Source organism: Copadichromis virginalis, linkage group LG12, assembly GCF_057382275.1.
Source record: "Copadichromis virginalis isolate Kocher_CV1m ecotype Utaka linkage group LG12, C_Virginalis_male_GT1.1, whole genome shotgun sequence".
NCBI classification, from domain to species: Eukaryota; Metazoa; Chordata; class Actinopteri; order Cichliformes; family Cichlidae; genus Copadichromis; species Copadichromis virginalis.
This window is the reverse complement of record NC_140629.1, coordinates 18,705,131-18,728,689: the sequence shown is the minus strand read 5'-3', so window position 1 is coordinate 18,728,689 and position 23,559 is coordinate 18,705,131. Positions and strand designations below refer to the sequence as shown.

Genomic DNA, 23,559 nt, shown 5'->3' with positions numbered 1-23,559 from the left:
AACATATAAACCCATTGTTGCACTTGGGAAAAGATTCACATATTTGCATTGATATTATATGTAAGTTCAAGGGTTAAAGAAAACTTCAGGACTGGGATTGATTCAGCTGATAAAGAGTCAGTTATTGCTTCATAGTTCACAAATTACTGCCAGTACTTGCTTTTAAAAGAAAAATCCTCAGAAATATGTTCAAACATCGCTATAAGTGATGTGTTTTGTTCCAGCTTCACTTATTTTCCAAGAGTTGTGTGAAATAGCATTACCCTGTAGCACTGAAGTATGGTATGTGGCAAGCCAGCCCAATAACAAAGAACGCATGCACCCATGCATACGCACACATAATCGCGCACATAGTCGCACATGCTCACAGTGTGTCAGCAGGTTATACTGTGAATGACTTGAAGTGCTGTGTAAGACATACATTTGCACATAAACAGCTACTAATAAAGAAGCCAATAAATACTGTGCACCTTCTCAGATATTCAGGTATGCAGCATGCATTCAGAAAGTGAACAGAAATGTGTGAACTGAACCTGTAGAGAAATATTAAAAGCTAAATTCTATGCTGTGTGTATAAATGCATTTTTCTTTCTTCTTGATTCAGTTGTATATTTTAGCATTAAAGCAACCTTTCCATGTACAAACAGGATTCATATTATTCTGTTTGTTGAAGCCTGGACTCTTTTTTTTTCAGTCCTTGGCTGTTGGGTTTTTGTGTGTGTATAAGTGTAAGTGTACTTATAACATCCATTTACAGTGCCACACGATAGGAAATCTTCCGCAACCCAATCTGCATGTCTCAAACCATGTAGGTGGAATTTTATCCTGTAAAGGGTGCACTAAATATTAGTAATCGGCTGAATCAGAATCCACCTTTTGTATTCAATGAGTCACTCGGCAAACTTGTCCACCTCAGTTTTACCCAATGACTCAACTTCCCATCTCGCTCTGTGACTCTGTGTCGCTTACCCTTGCTTTCACCCAGCTTTTCCAACCATACCTCCCTTCAGACACAAGTCCATTTCCGCTCTCTTCCCCACTCAACAAATATGTTCTTTGGAGCCCTTCCCAGAATACTTTGGCATGCACCCATGCCCACTCCCAATCTGCTCTCTTGCTTGAAACAGATCCAGAGGACAGCAGTAAGGGGGCAGTAAGGGTGCCAGGGGGTACACCCATATAGTTATTGGGAAATCAGGATGCGGCTTTCCTGTTTGGACGTGGTTTACTTTCACCGAGAAGGCTTCGCGAAGCAGGCCCCTGCCTAAAAATATTCTCGTTCTCTTTGATGGAAACTGTGACTCTGCCTAATGAGCGCTGTAAAGTTATGAACAAGTGATGAGAGGCTGGACTAGAGAGAGATGAGAGATAGATAGGAAGGGGGTGAGAGAGGGATGGGAGACAGATGGGTGGTGGGGGGTATATAAGTAGAGGGTGAGACAGGGGAGGAGTAATGGGGTGAAGATAGGACATTACGGGTCAGCGTGTGACACATCTGGGTTAAACAAGTCTTCAGTATTCGTGAAGCCACAAATGATATTCCCAAAAACGCAGTGTATTTCGAGTCAGGGGACATTATGTCTGATTGTTTAAGCTGAAGCATACTGTTTCCCATGCCCTAACAAAAAACATACGTTTTAGAAGCGGAGCATTTGCAACCAGAGTAGGCAAAAATTCAGCATGCTGTATCTGTTCCACTTCCTTCCAGATATGCCGCTTTAGTGTATTATACTTCAGAGAAGGACTTAACAGAGAAGCCTCTGTTGCTGACTTGTACTACTTTTTGCCTAAAGAATCATTTTATAAGAAGTTTCTGTATGAACTTTGACATCTTTCCCAAACCACAAACTTGCATTTTCTGCTAATTACTAGCACACTGTGTTGTTTCATCAATGCCTTTCTCGACAAACTCTCTTTGTGTACCTTACTTCATATTTCATCCCACTCCTGTTTCGTCAGAACCCTGTTTGTCGTCTCATCTTTCTAACTCACCACTTCAGAGCTGCTCACTAAGGCTTGAGCAATCTCCCAGTAATGGTGTTTTTAAGTGTCCTGTTTGTATAGAGGGTCTATGGAGAGAGGGCCTGTGAAAGAGCCAATGACTAAGTGGGGCTTGTTACAGTGACTGAGCTCATATGCAGAGCCCAGTCATCCACTGGGGGACTGGCTGCTACTGTAGTCTGGCTGTGGTCTCTGAGCTATCACCAGCCAACACAGTTTTAGCAGTCCACTGTAATGCGACACTTGGGGATTTTACAAAGTGTGACGGCTCTGCGTACTTGTACCTTGTGTGCTATGTTGTAGTTAATGTTTTTTTTAATGTAGGTCTGCATTTCCCATAAGCACAGGTTCCTTTGTGTCCATTTCTGTGTGTGTGTGTGTGTGTGTGTGTGTGTGTGTGTGTGTGTGTGTGTGTGTGTGTGTGTGTGTGTGTGTGTGTGTGAGAGAGAGAGAGAGAGAGAGAGAGAGAGAGAGAGAGCAGAATAGCAGACAAATTTGTGTCTTCATGTGTATCGGGTGAGTGTACACACAGTTGCAGATGCATAATAATCATCTTTTCTCTGATTTCATTGTTGCTACAATAAGTCTTTCTGAGTGCCCCTAAAGAATTGCTAGACATCTCCCTTCATGTCTGCTTTAGATTTCTTTTCATGGTTTCTTTCAAATTTTAGTGAAGTTATTTGCTTTTACTTGGCCATTGATAAAAGCCAAGTGACTTTGATGCTGGGGGAGAGGAACCTATGGCAATGAGCCTTGATGAGACAGCCAGCCGGCCATCCAGCCAGGTTTTCATTAGATGAATGCTGTGTGGGACTCTAGCCAGGTAAGATGGGCGCCAACATACTGGAGCCAACCAATATAGTTATAGCAAGGTGCTCTGTATTTCACTTCCTCTATGTCACTGACCGTCTTTGTGGAAGTCAGTGTCTGTCTCTCCATTGCCGTCTCTCTGTATAACCTGTGTTGCTTGAACAGCTTCCATGCTCTTTGCAAATCAACACACCCAGCGCAGTGATTTCCATAAAGATGTCTTGGCCGAGCTTTGTTTAAGAATAGGTCGACTGAAATAGGAAGGTTAGTGGTAAATGTCAAAGAAAGATCAAAGAGGATGGGGAACATGGAGAAAAACAGAATGAAATACAGGCATAAAAACAGGAATATCAGCAAAGACGTGCTATGAAAATATTTGAACATTTAAAAGGTTCATGACTAAATTGATGCAGTTGAGCTACTTTCATTATTTTTGCATCTATTTAGAACATGCATGTATTTTCTGGTATTTCAATACAGCATACAGTGTCCACATTATGTAATTCACTGCACACTCACATATATAGTATTATACAGTATAATGCAAGACCCAATATTTATACTTCCTGGAGTGTCAGTAGAAAAGAAGATGCAGTATATTATGTGTTTCTCACAGAGAAAAGCACATTAAACAGTAGAGCTCTTCATCAAGCATCTAAATTAAAAATTAAAAAAAACAAATCTTTTGTTTCTTGTCTAAACAGTGTCACAAGCGAAGGTCAGTGAGCACTGAAGAGTGTGTGAGGGGCAGCTGTGTGTGCATTTCCAGGGCCAGTCTTTTACTGATGGTCAATTTTGCCCCCATACCATGCAGGATGCCCTGGATTCCCACAGATAATAATAGCTGCCAAGAGTGGTGTTGAAGAGTACAGCTGTGGCACGACTTCTCCGCTCTGCCTAGTGACAACACATCATTTCAAATGACACCTTGACCTTCTGCACCCAGTCCACTTTTTCTCAGAGACATTACATTTGTGTGAAAATACAACAAGTATATGTAGTGTTAATGTTAATAAATAGGTGGTATTTACTGACGGGGTGAGATGTTGGAAAACGGGAGTCATTTGCAGGTCACTTTTGACTCAGCAGTCACCTCTCATCAAACATTTCCCTGCTGTTCCATTGCTTCTCTTGTCTCTCCACATTTCACTTGAAGAATTTATGATCCCAAAAACAGAAAGACCCACACACAGAAGCCTCTGTTCACTCATTTGATTTCTACTTTCGCATTTAGTATGCATGGGTCAGTTGTTCAAACATTTACTGTACTCAGTATCTGCAAGTCTACAGGTGTTAGGAGAAGTGAGCGGGCCCATTTGTGTGGATCAGTGTATTCATACATGGCATGGCAAATCCTCTCAGTGATTGTTTTAACTTCTGAGAGCCTGCGTGTGTGTGCACACGATGCGACAGATAGCTTATATCTATCGGGGTGTTAAGCTGATTAGTGTGAACTGTGGCCAGGTTCATTTGCATACGTTTCTTATCTCATTAGATTAGTATCAGCCTCTGTCACCATGCAAGGCCTCGGCTGGGATGTCTTCCTACTTCGCTCTGTGCGCATAAACACACACAAACACACAGTCACCCTTGATGCCCCCTGGCAAACAACAATGCTAATGTGTAACACCAGCCAAGAAGTGCAGGCTCCTCATCTCCTCTTGTCACCAGCACTACTACACTGCTGTCACGCCAACACATCAAGTCTTGTCCTCAGGCTCTTTGTGTCCCTGGTCTTATCAAGGTCATTAGCTCACATTTTTTATTCCCATCTCTATACTGTCTTCCTTACTCATCTGATGAATTTTCTTTCTTCTTTGTTTACATTTATTTATTATTCTGGGTGTTCAAGCTGGGATAGGCTCCAGTCTCAAAGCCAGAACACACCTTGAAGTGTGAGGTGGTTAAGAGGGTGGATTGATGGATTGATTGATGGATTGATAACAAAAGTTGGCTATACCTGGGTTCCCCTGTCACCCTTCCACCCATGCCCTTGTGCTTTGCAAGGTAAACATGTTCATATTAACTTCATGGGCTGTGGATAGTCTTAGAATATCAAAAACTCTTGCATCGGAATGGGCCTGGGTTGGTTTATTATTACATGTAATTTTGAAAAATAAGACGACATATCTGTATGGTGAGAAGCAAAACTTTTGAGAGAATTTTACAACGCTTACATATTACAGCGTCAGCATCATTGTTTTCTCTATTTTCCACAATGATTTGAAGTGAGTGTAAGGGCCACTTTCATTTGCTGTGGTTTCCTCGGGCACTGCTGGTGTTTAAAGATGCTTCTCCCACTGCTGCTAGATAACATTTTATTTACAGTCATGCCTTCCTTAGCAAGGACAGTATTAACAAGTTGTCATTTCTGCCACGCCTGTGGACAAACCAATACATTGTTCTCATTTATCTATCAAGTGCTTGCCTGCTTTGAGTGAGTGGACCCACACAGGGTCCTTGTTTCAGCACTGCTCAGTCATCTCCTGTACATATTTCTATTGTCAGGCAAAGCCATACACACTGGTTGAGACAGTGTAAATCATTGCCTCAATAGCCAGCAAAGACAGACAGAGGTCATGTTAATTTTTAGTTAGAGCCAGAAGTTACAATATGCTGCTGAGGTCAGCAAATGTCCTCCTGCAGAAATATGAGTATCACTGCAGATAAGCCAAGATTGAAGCAGTCTGGAAGTACAATAAAATGGAGACCTTAGCTTTTCTAGTGCTTTTACTATTAGCAACTGATACAGAAGAGATAAAAATCACCTAATCACTTTTCTCAATTAAAGAATACTATGCAGAATTTCAAGTCATTTGGCTTGTAGTATTTGAGAATGGTAAGAAAAGAGCACAGATAAGATTATTGCAAGGCAGAATTGGCTTAGAGCAACTTTCTCAGTATTGTTATTATTCTGCGACTCTCTCCCCAAGTGCTGCTAATCAGTTTCATGTCTTTTTTTGTCTGTTTGTGTTGTTTTGTTGTTTTGTTTTTTTAAAGGACTTGTGTGAAAACAATCATCAATCTCAACAATCAGTCAAACTATAAATAAAAAAAGATCTGAACCCCACGTGCATTGTCTCATTCGCTAGACTAATCCTCAAAAAGAGGAACATTTTGACGAGCTAATTTGTTTTGCCGCCGACTTAATTTGATTTACTTATTAATCACTAACCTGCTCTTACACTGTAAGGGTTGAAGTCATACGTCTACCTCGCTTTGCTGAGCTGTAGGCAAACTGATCAGCAAACACAGCTCTATGTAAGGTCACAACTGTGTGGGATATTGTTGAAAAGAACATAGCGTGCGACCATGAAACTTAAAACGGCATTCACAGCGCTGGAGTGAAAAGGATCAACACATAAACCTTGTCCTTGCACGTGGCTTTGAATTCGACACATTTAGCGGCATCGTCCCATGCACTGCACAGAAAGCGCTTTGGAAATGATTTGTTCATGTTCTACAGTTGCATTAGAAAGGTGGGTGCTGAAAGGTGTTCTCAAGGTGTTGTTTTTTTATTTTTTATTTGTGATACTTTATTTATCATTATACTTCTGATTAGATGAGATGAAGCCTACCTGTACACCAGCAGAGAGAGTAACTTCTTTTTCTTCACACTCTTGAATGTTGGTCATCTTTTTTTACCAAAAAAACTGAAGGGTGTGAGCCAGTCAGTGATGACAGTTACTTCAAACTTGTGATAAGTTTATACCTGACCTCTCCTAAGTTTAAGACTCTGTCATGTCCAGACTTTGACATGACAGAGTCCCAGAGTTTACCTTTTAGAGACATTTTTTTGTACCGTACCTCCTTTGCGATGAAAGGAGTACATGTACATGCCTTCGGGTTAACTGTTAGTTAGAGTTAGTGGGAAAAAGAGAGCTACCGAGACAGCCCCTCACATCTCTGTTCCCTTCAAGAGGCTAATGCCTTATTTATAACACTGCACCCCCCCAGGTGCACACCTCAGGTCCCTGCACAGCCCCTTCTCTTCCCCACAGGTATACTCTGTGCCTGTGCCTCGTACTGTGCTACCTAGCGCACCTTCACATGCCTTTCCTTTCAACATCCCACTCCTGCGGCTGCATGAGAGGAAGAAGTTGGGGAGAGAGATACAAAGACTCTGCGTGACGCACATACAATCTGCAGACTGAAGCGGTTTCACAGCCATGGTCTCCGATGTCTCGCTGCAGTTCTCTCGTGTGTTGGAGAAAAAGAACTGAATCCCCTATCCTCCAGCCCTGCTCACTCCCGCCGAGCCGAAGAAACACCACAGAGGAGACAGAGAGAGCGAGAGATGGAGAAAAAGAAAATGTGGAGGAACACTAAAGAGATGGTGAAGTAGAATCGGAGGGGAGGTGAATGGAGAAGACAAAGAAGTGGTAGGGGGGTGTGAGGGAAAAAAAGGGAGATTGAAGAAAGCATGATAAAGAGGGGAAGAAATCGAGTCTCGCTCTTTTTAAACTTGGAGATTCTCAATCCCTTCTTCTCACTCCAACCTGCATTTCTGGGTCACTAGAGACATTTAAACTGCACTTATAATTAACAGCTATTTTTAAACAGGGAGGGAGAAGTGGAGCGGTGGCGAGGTACAAAAGCATTAAAATTGCCCCAGATTCGCTATTGAATAGGACACATCAAGGCAATATGCTGGCAGATCAAAGTGAGCGAGGAGAAAGGAGACAGGGCCGATCAGTGGGGATAAATTGTTCCCTTTATAATGGCATAAGAATAGACCTCTTTGCAGCTGAAACAATTTAATAACTGCATTCATTACCTCTGTCCAGCTTGTCTGTCTGCTGCACAATGTGTAACCGCTTTACTACCTCTCTTTGTCTCTAGTTCCCTCTTCCCCTTTGTTTTACGAACTTATCACTTCATTCCTTTCTTTTCTTTACACTCTTTACACATCCTACACCAAGTCCAGCATCCACTGCAACCTTTCCTCTAGCCCCTGAAACCATCGTCTTCTCCTAAATGTTCCAGCAGTAGCTACGGCGGCAGAGTTTCCACTGAGCCCATGTGCTGCAGGCCCCACAATGAAGATGTGCAATGTCTGACACTCTTGGAATGAGAGCCCTAATAGAAGAGGAAGCGGTTATCACAGGGCTCCCCCAGGACCAGCCTCTGTGTGCCTGACGCTAATTATGGCGCATGCAAATGAATGTGCAGCATTAAAATCAGGAGGAGCCTGCCTGCCTGACTCTGTGTGTAGAGGGGTTGTGTGTCAGTGTGTGCGTTTAGCCGTGTACGAGTGTGTAACCGGTATCATGTTTGTGTGTGTCTGTGTGCAGGAGCGCGTGTGTGTGTGTGCGCGTGTAAGTTCACAGACCATTTGCTCACAAATAAGCTCCCATATTCTTACATATGCACACTTTAGGTGCTTGCGCTTGTTTGGATACATATAGGTGTGAGCACAGTTGCATGTAAACGCGTAGTAGGAACGAACAGTTAGGCCAATATCCCTTTTACCTTTTCACACCTCCAAAGGTGCAGATGCTTAGACCCATTTGTTCTTTATTGTTTTATTCAGCAGTATAGACTCAAGGCATAGGCCATGCATCAAGGATTAGGATGAAGAAACAGGTAATAACACAACATCTCTGTCTCATTCTTTCTGTTTTCCTTTCTCTCGCTTTCTCATGCAAAGATGTGAATCCTGGCACAGAGGATCTCACAGGAGGATTCCTATAAATACATCTCCCTCACATTCACCAGCAACCTCTCCAAGAGGGCGTCTTTATTAAAACCATTTTGTCTTCCCTGTGTGCCCTTTGTATGCTAGTGTGTGCATGTATGTTTGTGTGCGCACACATACTTTTAGTATATGTATACCTGCATAGGTTTATGAGTGCATTACTGCATGTGAACGCTGTGAAAGTTTATGTACTTTTACTTGAATTTATTATTTGAGAATGTTTTTATAAGTGGCATCTTCATGTGACAGCCTAGGTCTGTTTTCCCATTGTTTGTTTCCGTGTGACTGTGTGCACTTTTGTGTGCGTTTATGTCTGTGCGCACGTGTGTGGTATATATGTTGGCCATCTTATCTCCCCATTAGCCTCTTGTGCCCTGACCAGTATTCCCTCTCTCCCCTTCCTGCTTTCTCTAATGGGTAATTTAGCCATGCTCGCCTGACATCTAGCCTATTCCTTGTTTAGTTGCCATGGCTACGCAGGCCTATGGATTGCTCCCTTGCTCCCCTGGCCTTGCTGTGGATGCTATAGATGTCTCAACTATTAGAGGGCAGAGCTGCTAAGCACAGAGCGCACACTTAGTCTCTCATATATTCGGTGTAGAGTGTGCAAATTAAAAATTGAGCACTTTGTCTTGAATATAGATTCGTCTCTTCACAGAGCAAAATCTCGGACTCCAGTAAGTAAAGTCATCGGCTGGTGAAGCCAGTGGTTTTGCTGTTTGTTTAACAACATTTTTAAGGCATTTTAAAGGCTACATTTATGTGTTTTGTGTGTTTGTGCATGTGTGCACGTGTTTCTTTTAACACTGTCACTGCACTGAACACAGTACTCTCAGTTAAAGCTGAGTGCACAATAAGTGATGCCTGTGAATAGCATGCTTTATACTTCAGCATGCCTTCCAAGGTCAACCACATTGTACCGAACCGAGCGTAATTCATCTGCAATATGATGAGAGAATGCTAAAAACTTGAGTGGTCTCTTTTTCTTTTTATTCGGTTTCATGTAAGGTAATGTCTGGTATTATAGTGAGCACTTTACTATATTTTTACATTGAACTGCTATGACAAATCTGATTAGGGGCAACAACCTGCTGACAGATATGACCCTTTGGCACTTCTCAAGAAATAACTTAAATTCTCAACCCAGACAACTGCAGAAGTCACACAACAGCAGAGTGGAAGCATAAATGCATGTTTGTGTTCACTTTGTGCATTTTTATACTTTTGGGTGGTATTGATTTTTTTTCTCGTTTTTTCATTGTTAAGTGTATAACTTGCAACACATTTGAAAAACTGATGCTCTTTCCTCACAAGAAACTTCATTTTCTGCCATCAGTTTTGTGAGGTCACTGTTGTAGTTGCAGTGACATACGGCAGATTTGCTTTGTGTAAAACTTACACATAAGTATCACATGGAAGAATGAGAGTTGCATTTGAGTGAGAAAAAAAAATCCAGATTTAATCCTCATGTATTTTGCAGGACTTGCAAGTAGTAAGGGTGGGGTGGGGGGGTGGGGGGTTACAGCAAGGGGCTCAGGGTCAAAACAAACATCTATGCTTGAAGTTTTTATGCTTTTGCAGAAGATCTCGTTGTCTTTGAAGTTTTCACTACTGAGAGCTAAGAAGAGAAGGAGAGGCAAACAGGCGTAGAGAGAGTTAGGATAGGGAGAGCAGCGAGGGAAGGAGAACAAGTTAAAGAAGTGCGAAGCCCTTGAGTTGAAACTGTGCCTGCCTGGGCCTACAGAGAGCAGATGACAGTAGCTTTGGTTTCTTTTGCGGAGCTCACAGTACTTTTGCCTTACATAACCCCTCCCATTGTGCTTTTTCAATTATTTGGGGAGAAATCTTAAGTATGCATTTAAAAATGTAATGCTTTCATGTATTCCAAAGTAGGGGAAGAAGAGGGGGCGCATCACAGATCACGCAGAAAGGAGACGGCACTGACAAGTTTTCAGAATATCGACAATTATAATATTCTATAAGGTATATCAGCGGAGTTTAACATTGTGCGGGAGTGTTTTGGGAAAGAGAGAGGGAAGATAGGCACTCGGAGCAGATGCAAGCAGTGCAAACTCAGACATTCTTATTTCCTACCCTTCCCCCAACCCATATTCCCCCTAAGGTGCCCCTTTACTCCCCTTCTCCCCTCCTTCTGCTTCTCTGAGAGGTTAAAGCGCACCTTCCCACTAAAGGGCTCTGGGGTCATGCATCTGCATGTGAAATGTGAACCCGCTGACATTCCAGGGCAGCCCTAAGCCGTGCAGTCCTTTTGTTCACCAGGGTGCCAGTGTCAGGCCTAACAAGCTGAACGAAGGTCTATGTGAGCGCAGAAGGGAAGATGGGGAGAGAGGTCGGTGTGTTGTCGATGCACTCTCCAACTGTGCCAAAAACAACAGGAAAGTTATGGTTGTTGAAATGGTAGGATAAATTCTTTAATACCAGGCAACCTCCTAAAACACTGTTACCACGAGCTGGAAGTAACTGCAGAGGATATTTCTTTGGCTATGTTAAAATTGTGTTTCCTTGAAACTGACACTGGTTTAAGACAAGTGTTGGTATCAGAATTGATTGTATTCAGATAAGGTATTCAACAAGTGTAGTAAACTTAGAATCTGGAATACTGAACCTGGTATGTTTAACCTAACAGAAGGCTTTCAGGCAGACCGTGGACATGCACACTCTTTTAAATCATCCAGCACACAGAGGTGCAGGGCTGGAGTCCTTTCAGTGTCTGAATTGAGTTCTGAGGCACAAAGGGCAGCTATTCACCAGGCAGTGATGGACTTCACACTAGCCTTTATGTCCTCAGTGGCAGGCAGAGAGAGAGAGAGTGGAGGGGGGTTGGAAAGAAAAAAGTTTTGAGGAATATGTGCAATACAAAACAGAGAGATTGTTTGGAGGGCAGGAGCATGGATTGTGTAACATTTTATTAGAATATATTAATACATTTGATCAGCGTGAGCACAAGATTTCTGTGAGATATTTGTATTGTTCCCAGAAGTAGTGTCCTTTTAGATCTGTTGTAGTATTTTAGAGAAAGGCTCAGAGAACATGGTGCAGCCTCAACAGGTGTCAGCAGGTGCTAAAGCAGCATTACGGTTGTTTTTACATTAAAAGAATCTAAAAGAATTACATACAAATGCATGCACTATTTAGAAATAATATCTGTCTTGTTTCTTTGAAAAGAAAAAAATTATCTCTGAGTTTTAAGAAAATCATGCCAAACCAGAGCAAGGGCTGTGTAGAAATCTTATCATATGCTCTAAGTGTCTTGATATTTCTACCAGTTTAATTGGGACTGTATCTGTCAGAAAATTCGTAGTGTGTCTCATTCGATATGAAGACTGAGCACAGAGTGTGAACCTGTGACCATCGTGATTCTGATTTATTTGACCTCATGTCTAATCTGTGATGTATCCATCCATCCATTTTCTTACGCTTAACCAATTCAGGGTCACGGGGGTATAACTGGAGCTTATGCCTGCTGTCATGGGGCTAATAGCAGGACACGCCCTGGACAGGTCACCAGTCTATTGCAGGGCTAACACAGAGAGACAGACAACCATTTGTGCTCGCATTCACACTTTTTGCAGTTTAAAATTGACAGTTTTCGAACTGTTGGAGGAACCCACACATTTGTAGGATCCTTGTTCTTTGAAATCTCTGAAAGACCTATGTGCCCTGTTGTGTACGCCTAAATGTTGGTGTGTGTGTGTGTGTGTGTGTGTGTGTGTGTGTGTGTGTGTGTGTGTGTGTGTGTGTGTGTGTGTGTAATTTCCCACTTACACTATAAATGCTAAAAAGTTCATAAAACATATTCACAAATGATGCTGTGCAAACATGCATGTTGTTTATCATTATCATATTATTATTATTGTGATTATTATTATTATTTTTTTATTATTATACACTTTCACTAAGTCTAACATATTGTAATTGGCCTTACACTCCCATCCTGCATTCCTTCCCCTGGGGAACCCAGTCCAGAGTGAGTGATTCAGTTAACATTACTACATTAGAGCTGTCCATCCATCCGGTCTGCTTTTCCAAACACATTCATCCCAGTCCTAGTTAAAACACTGGGGGATCTCCAACACTCCACCTTTATATACCCCCACCCCCAAAGTCTTTTATGATGTCCATAAAATGGAAGAGTGCAGCTTTACTTGAACTAATAATATCTGAGCTTACAGGGCTGTGATTGATGATCTTTAAAGCCAGCCCGATCGGTCTCATCTTTCTTCAGATTTTTATCACTGACTTGTTTGCAGTCATGTGCAATCACAAGCACCGGGAGAGGTAACAAGTGCTTGATGTATGATACTTGAGCCACTTTTGTCAGCTGCGCATTTCCCTTCTCTCCCTTCGTTTTTTTTTTCTTTTATCTTTTTCTTTTCTATTTTAACCTCAGTTTTCTATATTTGTTGCCTCGCTTGAGTTGTGGACTGTTTGGTTTACTCTGTTCTCTCTTCCTCACGCTGTCTTTCTCTCTCTCACTTGTTTTTTTTTTCAGATGGTGGGAATGTCTTCTCCTGGGGGATGGGGCAAGAGGTAAGCCAAACATTTTTCCACTTTTGGTCCTGTTGGGATTGGCAGACTTAGAACTGGACTCCACGCTTTTTTGTTCATGTCATGTTCTCTTTGTGTCATTTTAACTTTGTCCTGTTTTGAGATAATTGGAGAAAATTGTAGATTAAAACATTTTTGTCTCCAAGCGCTCCATTTGAGCACTTAATATACTTTATGGTGTGCCAAGAATGCACATCTATTTAAATTCTATAAATCACCTTTATAGGCTCTGCTGTTTGTCCATTTCGACTCCTCTGCTTCACATAGGCAGAACAGGAAATCCTTTTTATGGGACCCTCTGATGTTTATATATGAGCATGCCCCTTCAAATGTGCATAGCCAAAAGTATGTGTATGTGTGTACGTGTGTTAGCTGGCCCCATCCTACTCCTCTTTTAGATAAAAAAAATCCCACCTGTCACTAAGGATTGTTCTGGCCTTTTATTTAAGATGTTCTTTAAAGAGCTGCATCATTACACAGCCCTCAGACAAAGCCCACAGAGTATAAAACCTAGGCCTACCTCAATCTCTCTCTTCCCATCTCTCACTTGTTCTTTTTCCTCTTGGCTCTGGTGTTTATCTGTGGGGATGTTTGAAACCATGGCCAAAATGCGATCGTGTTTACAATGTGACAGGATGAGGCTTTGCCAGGACAGTGAAACAAACATCAGAATCAGAAACTTTATTGTCATTGTCATGAGAACAACGAAATTAAGAATGGTCCCCGATCATTGCATCATCCCTAGCAATATCAAAATATAAATAAAACAATAAAATTCAATAAATAAAATAGATAGAATACTTAAAATACTAATAAGATATAACAGTAAAACATTCACATACATTCCCACACACATGCTTCAGACCGTGCATAGATTAACACAAGAGTGGCGTGATGGACATTTTTTTGTAGTATTCAGATGTGTTATTGCAGTTGGATAACAGCTGTGTTTGAGTCTATTAGTCCTTGCTCTGATTGCCCTGTACCGTCTGCCTGAGGGCAACAGTTCGAACAGGGAGTGGCCAGGATGTGAGGTGTCTTTTATGATGTTTTGGGCCTTTTTAAAACAGTGGGCGTTGTGTAGAACTTCCAGTGTGGGGAGAGGGCAGCCAGTGATCTTTTGGGCGGTGTTAATGATCCCTTGGAGTGCTTTCCTCTGAGCCCCTGTGCAGCTAGTGTACCAGATGCATATGCAGTAAGTTAGAACACTCTCAATGGTGGCTCTGTAGAAGGACACCAGCAGTCTCTGTGTGATGTTATTCCTCCTGAGAATTCTCAGGAAGTACAGTCTCTGTTGGGCCTTTTTCAGCAGCTCGGAGGTGTTCACACTCCAGGAAAGGTTCTCCTCTATATTGACTCCCAGGAAGCGGAAGCTTGCCACCCTTTCTACACAGTCCCCATTTATGAATAGTGGTTGGATCTCTGCCTTTTTCCTTCTGAAGTCTATTATGAGTTCTTTGGTTTTTGAAGTGTTGAGGAGGAGGTTATTGGCCTTACACCATGACGTCAGCTGCTCCACCTCGTCTCTGTACGTAGACTCGTCTCCCTTGGAAATGAGCCCCACCACTGTGGTGTCATCTGCAAATTTCACAAAGATGTTGCTGTGGTGGCAAGGAGTGCAGTCGTGTGTGTAGAGAGAGTAGAGCAGTGGACTGAGCACACAGCCCTGGGGTGAGCCAGTGCTGAGACTCAGGGCTGAGGATGTGTGATGGCCAACTCTGACTCTCTGTCTACGGCCCGAGAGGAAGCTATTGATCCACATGCAGGTGCTGTATGGAAGCCCCAGGTCTTGTAGCTTGGCCACCAGTTTGTGTGGAAGGATGGTGTTAAAAGCTGAGCAGTAATCCACGAAGAGCATCCGCACATAGCTACCATGCTCTTCCAGGTGAGTTAATGCAGCATGGAGTGCTGTGGCTACAGCGTCTTCCGTGGATCGGTTTGCTCTGTAGGCAAACTGGTGTGGATCCAGGCTGCGGGGCAGGGCTGCTGTGATGTGTCTGCGGACCAGCTTCTCAAAGCATTTCATTACCACTGGGGTGAGTGCCACCGGTCTGTAGTCATTCAGGCCGGTGATGTGGGGCTTCTTAGGCAAGGGGACTATGGTGGAGGACTTCAGGCAGAGTGGGACAGTCGCCTGTGCGAGGGATTTGTTGAAAATCCTGGTGAAGATCCCAGCCAGCTGTCCTGCACAATCCCTCAATATTCGACCTGGCACACCATCAGGACCCGCCGCCTTCCTCGGGTTAACAGCCTGCAGCATGCGCCTCACCTCGTGCTCTTCCAGGGTGAGGGTGGTGCTGCTATGGGTGGCGTGTTGCTGCTGTGGCTCCAATACCTCCGGTACCCTGGTCTCAAAGCGGGCAAAGAAGATATTCAGCTCCTCTGCCAGCTCCAGGTCACCGTCCGCAGCTCCGAGATTGATCTTATAGTTGGTTAGGTGCTGGATGCCTTGCCACACCTGCCGGCTGGTATTACTCTTCAAATGGTCCTCGATCCTCCTCCTATAGTCCCCCTTTGCCTCTCTGATGCCTCTCTTCAGGTTGGATCGGGCTGTGGTGTAGTAATCCCTGTTGCCAGACCTGAACGCAATGTTCCTCTCCTTCAGCAGCTGCCTGACCTCCCGGGTCATCCAGGGCTTTTGGTTGGGATAAGCCCGGATCCGTTTGACTGCTGTAACAGTGTCTATGCAGTGTTTTATATAGCAGAGGACACCGTCTGTGAACATTTCCAAGTCCTGATGTTCAAATATATCCCAGTTAGTCCTGTCAAAACAGTCCTGCAGCTGCTGAGAGGCACCCTCTGGCCATATGGTAATATTCTTTGTGATGGTAAGAGCAGTTTTCTTGAGGGGGGCATATGCAGGGATTAGAAACAGTGACAAGTGGTCAGACTGACCCAGATGTGGCAAAGGTCTGGCCCATGTAGGTGAAGGTTAGGGAGGCGGCGCAATAAAAATGTTAGACATCAGCTTTGACGTGTGCCTGGCTTCTGCACTACATTCTTACATTGCAGGATGGCTCCTAGTCTAACTACACTCATTGGGTTTTCATAAGCATTGTAATGCCTTTATAAGTTTAAGTTAGTCTCTGCAAGGACACAATGTTTTTCTTTCCTCCATGATGTTCTTTCTCTCGTCGAGTGTCCTCCCTCACTCATCCTCTACTGCTTCTTTCCCTTCCATTTTTCCCTACTCTTCTTCCATCTCTTCTATCTTCCTCTTCTCTCTTCTGTCTTGGAGCCATTCTGATGATTGATTGTTTCTCTGTGTAGTCTGACAGGATGTAGCACACTCTCGGCCCCTGGGGCCCCCGACAGACTGCACCACCTGATTAAGTCTCCCCCTGTAATCAGCCGCATAGTGCCACACCAAAACCACTCCCGTCAACACATTAAAAAAAATCAGAAAGGTTCCACCTTCTGAGAGATAACACTTTGTTTTTTTGCACAGGAAGAAGTGAAATGAGGGGACATCTTAAACTTTTTTTCTTTAGTAGGCTGATATCTTCTCTCTGGGGCTTAAAGGCTCTTATGTATCAGTAGAAGCAGAAAAAATGAAAAAAACAAAAGGTCTTAAACTTAATAAAGTTCTCTTGCCTTACCAAGGTAAACCCAGACAGCTATAACCTTTTTAAGGGTAGTAATAGTATTACAGATAGAAATCTCATTGTTTTCCTCCTATTGAAACTAAAAGACAGACGGCCTGCTTGGTATCACATGATTGAGGTGAGAAGGAATTTGAATGATGTCAGAGAGCAGGTGCCACAGCCAGAATCAATCTGCTAACAGAATAACGGTGGTAGCAAATAAGCGTCAAGGCAAGTAGAGAGCTAAAATTGATATATCATTCATTTTGTGGAAGAAACCATTGCTTTGACATACACCCCATTCTTTGGATTAAATAAATAACAACCGAACCCAGTGTAACTTATTTCATGACCCTAATGCAGGAAAATACAGAAAATCTACATTTTAAAGCCTTGTGCTGTTTCCTGATATCAATTGTGCAATAGCAGGGTCAACTGACTTAATTCCTTAAGTTCAACAACCTAATCAAGCCTTGTAGGAGTCTTTCTACAGCTTGATGGCTGCCGTCACCTCCAGTGTACACCATCTGGTTCAGGGGTTGCCGTCATGACGGACACCAACCATCCTGCAGCCCCCGTCTCTGTGCAGTGGAGGCACAGAACGTGGTCCACTCTGATTCAGTGTCCCCAAGCTTTCTTGGACTGCTGTTCTGCAGGAGCATTGAAAAGCTCCTCTGCCTGACGAGCACACCCTCATTATGCATTTTGGTACATTAGGGTTGTCCAGCATCCTACTGGACCACCTGATCCAACCTCACCAGGTGGGGAGCAGTTAACAGCTCAGTTCCTCCCTTCGCCCAAGTGTCCAAGACACATGACTATAGTTCTGATGATACAGTTACAAAATCGATCACCTACCTCTGACCTAGGGCTTTCTTGTGCCAAGTGCATTTAGGAAAACCCTTTTGCCCTAACATGGTGTTTGTAATGGATAAACTGTGGTTAACAAGCCCAACAACAAAACGCCCCTCAGGTTTAGATTGAGCAGGCCATTCCTCCCAGTCACAGGCCCCCAGGTCACTGTTATTCCCTGCATCCTCTATGGCAGTGTAGTGCTGGGCTGGGCCACCTTCCAGCATCATGCCTAGGAACTCCAAGAAGGTTGAATACTCTGAACTCTCATTCAACACATAAGCGCTAACACCCATTCCCCAACCTTAATGGTGTAGGGAAACAACCCTCTTAACGTGCAGGCACCAAACGAGAGGAGATGAGAATGAGATGAGTTGCAAATTACAGAACATTATTACCAATGATTTTAAAAACTTTAAAAATCCTTTAAAGAATTGTTTTTAATTGGGCAAAATTGAGAATTACAACAGAAAAGTAATGTATAGCTCCAGATCAGTGTGGCTATTTAGCCTGTCTACTGCAATCCTTTATATATTGTAATGAGGGTGACTCATCCAACATAGTAAATAATAAACAAGCCATCCTTATGGTGGTAGAAGCCCTGGGCCTTGTTCCAACACAGTTCAGGCCTCATCGAACCTTGGGCCTATTCCAAATTGATGCTAATACAGTTTGGGATTCAGCTGTAAACTGAACCTTTTTCATTCTATAGATCTGCAGGTCCTTCCCTGCACGGAAGTGTGTGAAAGTGGAGGAGTTTGTTTGTGCATTAGTGTGTGTTCATGCATGCTTGTGTAGTGTGCGTTTATGTATTCTCATTCCCTCAAATGTATGTGTACATAGTGTAAGCATCTTTGCCTGTGGGTGTGTTTGGTATTTTCACCATGCTCACATTTATATCTGTCTATGTTTTTCTTTTCCCTTCCTGCTAATGCCATCAGTACACACATTGTGACTGATGATAGTCGTTGCCACACTCTGATGCTCTACTGCTTAATGTCCTTTTTTGTTTATTAATTAACTGCAGGACATACAGGCTGAGAGACACCTATTGATTCTACTGCTGCATTAATTGATTTTGTGCTTCACTAGTCATATTGTTGCTGCAAGATCATTACGAGGCCTCTGTGTTGTCTTTGTGGTGGCGCATTATGTGTTGACATACTGTGTTGTTTTTAGTTTTGTGGGTAAAGTGTTGACTGTGGTTGTCATTTTGAATGGATATGTCTTTATTTTTCTTGTATGATAGAGAATTCAGAACAAGTGGGTGCTGCAATACCCTGACAACCAAAGCCCAAGAATGCACAAATGTCACAAAAATAGTTGTACATTTTATGCATTTTTGCAGTCACAATTAAAAACGTCTTTTGATTGCTTTTGCCATTAGCAAATTACCTGTGTTTTGCATGAAGACAATGACAAGTCTACAAACACTCATCAAGTGCTCACTAAGTGGTTGTGAAACCGTGTGAGTCCCATGCAAACCATTAATGGAGACAGTTGGTTATCTAAAACTAAATTCAAAGTTGCACCATTGAAACATGTTGGTTTCAGCAGGAAATGCTTTTACTGTGTAACTTTTTTGAGTTACACTTTCACTTAGAGGTTAATTAATGAGTGTTTGCAGATGAGACGGCATCTTCCATGTAAACTGTGGGTAACTAAAGCAATTTGCTAGTGATCAAAGCAATCACAAGGTTTTCTTTTTTTTTAGTGCATCATTCCTCTTGCAGAAGACACATTTTTGCCATAGGTAGCAGAGGTTGCCAGAGGGTCACCAACTGGTCTATAGGCCAGTGTGGCTAACTTCTTTTCTTTCATGCCATATGTCCTGTACCTAATTTGTTCTACAATGTCTTTGTACTTATTAAGTGAAAAACACAGGGAAACAAGTCCTGCAGCATGTTCTCCAGTTGTAGCTACATAAATTCTAAAGCAGCAATCTGAGCTGAATTCTCTGATAAACATAAGAAACACAATAGCATGTGCTCTAATTACTGTGAAAGGAATTGAATTTGTTCATTAAACTGATAACTCAAATGAAGTATAAATTAAATCTTGTGATTTTGTCAGCTTCATATACATGCATGTTTGCAATAAACACAATAAACCTGGATTGTACTGTAGAAAGTTGGCTGACATCTAAAATGAGGTGAGAGTGTTCTCCGATATAGAGCAGTGTTATTCTATTATTGAAACAAACACATTGTAGTGTTTGTGTGTATCTGACTGCCAAAGGTTCCCTAGTGAGTCTGACCGGGGGGTTACAGTGTAACCAAAGCATCTGTCTCCTGCTCACCATCCAGATCAGCCAGTTCAGCTTGACTGGGCCCAGTTGTCTTGGTTTCATACTGACGACTGTCTGGGAAAGGTCTGTCTGGGGTTCAAGTACATTAAAGTCATCCGTTCCCCTCCCACTGCGCCCCAACACAGATGGCTCCAGATGCAGCTGGCACAGCATGGAGCAGCACCTGACAGTGCTCATTCACTCAGACACACAAAAATACACTTAAACAAGTACAAACACATGCAGACGCACAAACAGGTACGGACACATGTGTTCACTTAGTGCACCTAAATGCAAGTAAGCTTTCACAGGCACACTCTGATGGAAGCACAATGACATTCACACCTTAAATACTTAGATGCACACACTCACAGCAGGAACATATGCTGCCACGCATCTACAAATCCTCACAGTAGCGCGCATATGAATAACCAATTAAAGACTCCGATTACTGCATGGCGCACACATAGACTCAAAAGTAACCCATACATATTGTGCTCACTTTCAGACATATGCCAGGGCATGCCGATGTGCACAGTGCAGAAAGCCTTTATCTCTGCAGGAGCGGAGAGGAGCAGGGCAACTGACAGGAGTCAAACTGAACACCCTCACAATGTGTAACAAACAGAAAGATGTAAATTAGGAACAAAGCCTTCTTTTGTACTGTGGGAGATGCTATGGCTAATAAGGCTCTGTGCTGGATAGGGGTGGTAAATGAAACATAAAAAGAAGTAGACTTATGAATGATGAAAAAAATGCTGTGTGCTTTTTTTTAAATAGTGCTTCCTCCTTAGAGACAGCGATTTGAACCAAGATGAATTGCCTGTTGCCCATCTCATTTATGCAGTACACAGCAGATATTATAACAGTGCTTTACAGGAATGCGCTCATGACACTCAGCAGGTGATCTACAAGTCCTCTTTGACAAATATAACAACCATCTTTTCATTTTTGCAATGGCAGGGCAGCATGATTTAACAGATGAAAGATAGACTTACTGCTGCTTGCAAAATGGTAAAATTATAGGAATAGTTAAATAGTGACACATCCTATCTGTAAGCAGTGAAATGGCTTTTATTTTAATGTTTATTCTACTTCTGTAACTTACACTGTATCGCTATTTTACTTGCAGGGACAGCTTGGACTCGGAGAGGACAGACTGCACGTATCGACTCCTAGCCTTCTCAACTCTTCACAGCTTTCTGAGGTCTCGCAGATACGAGCTGGGGACAGCTACAGTGCAGCTGTCACAGGTGAGCCAGACATCCAAAATGCAATAGAAGACCACTGTTTGATCCTATCTTTCCTGCGGCTGTATTATTTTGGCCTGAAAGCATTAAGTCCAATTAAATAACATTACTTAACTAAAACCCTCAATGTCTAATTGTCACTGCAAATATCTCTCATTGTGATTAAAAAGTCCTAAAAGTTGTATTCACTCTACGTAATATATAAAAACCACTTATTAACTTGAAACCCTTATTTTCCCAGTAGTACCCCTCACTGTGGCTTTGAGCCATGCAAATTTTTCATCTACATTATTTCGTTGAGTTTTAATTAACACAACAAGGATTCAGTGTCCTCAAATGACATCACTCGGAGCACAAATTCAACCTCATTAGCTCTCAATATCTCTTAAGCCAAATGAAACTGCACAGCACTGCACCCAGTTTCAGCTTCTTCCGTTAGGTGATATACAAAATGAATTGATTTGTTATTCAAGTAGTTATCCCTAAACTACCCCACTCAGATCTCAGACTGCCGCCATAGCAACTGAGAGATAAGGAGGCACACCAAGCAAATGTCATCTTTCCCTCTGGCCTGGTCGTCTTTACTGTAATTCCTGAAAAGCTGAAACTCTTTGCTAAGTTTGAAAACAGGTAGCGCTAGATCATTTCTTAACTCATCTCTTATTCGTTATTTTCTCACGTGCCGCTGCTGGGAACCATGTGCTCGCTTTTACATTTACACCACTGCAAAGTGTCAGGCAACTGCTTCTTCTTCAGCAGGAATTAAAGCGGTTACATGGCCAACGTAACATCTTCTGCATAAAGAGAAAAGGCAGTGTAATTGTTTCAAGTGAAAGGCACATTTACATGCTACTGCTATGCTGCAACATTCAGAGAAAAGAATTGCCTATTGTTGAACGGAGACGTTTGCTGGCACTGCGTGCACGGTTTCACTAGAAATGCCACCGGATCATTAAATGAGCTGCACTCACCATATATTAAGTTTGTTCCATTTGAATTCTTGGCTCTCTGAAGACCATTTGGCACATGAGGCCATACCTGCCTGTGGTACAGTTATGTCTTTAAGTGATCTATAAAATGTTATTATTTAAAACAAGTGCTTTATGGATTGCTTACGAGACATGCTTAGCACATGATTGATCTGACCTTTCACAGACTGTCGTTCGTACGGAAAACATCAGCCTTAACCTTTTTTAGCCGGATTACTCTGCCAGAGTCTCGGTAAACGTGTCTGCGTGTTTGTATTTTGTGTGTATGTACATGTATGTGTTAGTGCTGCATCTGTTGTAAAATGCCATCCAGAAATGCCTGTCTCATATGCTTTTATAAGGTTTGCTTCACTGAGATGAAAATAATACATTACTGATTGATTGATTGATCAATCATGTCTGAAAGGGTATCTGCGTCTGCATGTGTGTGCGTGCGAGCGTGTGTGTGTGTGCGTGCATGCCTGTGTGCGTGTGTGCCAAGGCTATGTACAGCTTGATGCAGAATAGAGATTGATGGAGGCTTGCCGTGAGGAGGATACTCAGTTATCTCCTTGTAATTAAAATCCACCTCATAAAGATTATTGACTCCCCCACCACACAAACCAGCAGGCTCCCTCACTTGGCAGGGTTTGCAAAGCGCTTCTTAAAAAATGAAAAATAGCATATTAAGCAGCACATATTTCCCATTTATGCGGAACATTTAGATGTGGTTAAGTTATCGTAATGTGCAATAAAACCTGGATGTGAAATTTGTAATCCACTTTGGAAAATTGCTTACTATATTGCTTTAACATCCCCTGAAAGAGCTTTTGAGATGTGTGTGCCAGGTTTATTGTACGCCATAATTTAAAAGTCCTCAATGCAGGCAGTAAATATAAATTTATTAGTGGTGGGTTTAAAAAGCCAGACTGAGTTAGTATGAGTGGATGCTGGAGTGTTTGCAGTAGGTGAGCACATATTATGTATATGTTTTTTTTCAATAGGTGCCAACTGAGAATGTGTTCTCTCCATTCAGTGGTGAGGGAAGAAAGTTGATCTCATGTGCACGTGTGCGTGTGGTAAAAATGTGATCAGGGACTGATGTTTAGGAGCAGCTAATACACTAGTTAGAATGAGAAACAAAAAGTCTGTAAGGTCATTTCATTTTTCATATTTTATTTCCCTTGTGGCACCGTGAAATTGCATGTGTTCTGGTCTATCTTCAGAACTTTTGCCTCTTTTTTGCTCTCTTTAGCAGGTGGAGATCTGCTTCTCTGGGGTCAGATCCCCTATGTTTCCCGGGTCACATATCATGCAGGCCCCAAAGGGCTCTCGACCCCCCAGCCTTTTCCACTAGCTGGCCGAAAGGTGCGTTTGTGCCTCAAGGTTTTCAGAGAAATGATTTTTATCTGGATATTTGTAAGTTCTTAAAAGGTAAGTCCACACTGCATTGCTTTCCATTGATTTAGAAGTTACACTTCCTGCAGGCTTACATTATGACCTCATCTTGCACAAAGAGCTGTAGATCAGTGCTATATTA

At 42.5% G+C, this 23,559-nt stretch overlaps 1 protein-coding gene across 3 annotated transcripts in view; it reads left to right on the top strand.

Annotated features, from left to right (window-relative positions):
* Positions 1-23,559, top strand: part of LOC146696829 (uncharacterized) — a 311,434-nt gene that overhangs the window by 276,456 nt on the left and 11,419 nt on the right. For all 3 annotated transcript variants that reach the window (XM_085475149.1, XM_085475148.1, XM_085475150.1), the window contains exons 8-10: positions 13,023-13,060; positions 20,934-21,054; positions 23,275-23,387. In XM_085475149.1, the coding sequence (XP_085331275.1) occupies positions 13,023-13,060; positions 20,934-21,054; positions 23,275-23,387 (272 nt within the window). The remainder of the gene's footprint in view (positions 1-13,022; positions 13,061-20,933; positions 21,055-23,274; positions 23,388-23,559) is intronic.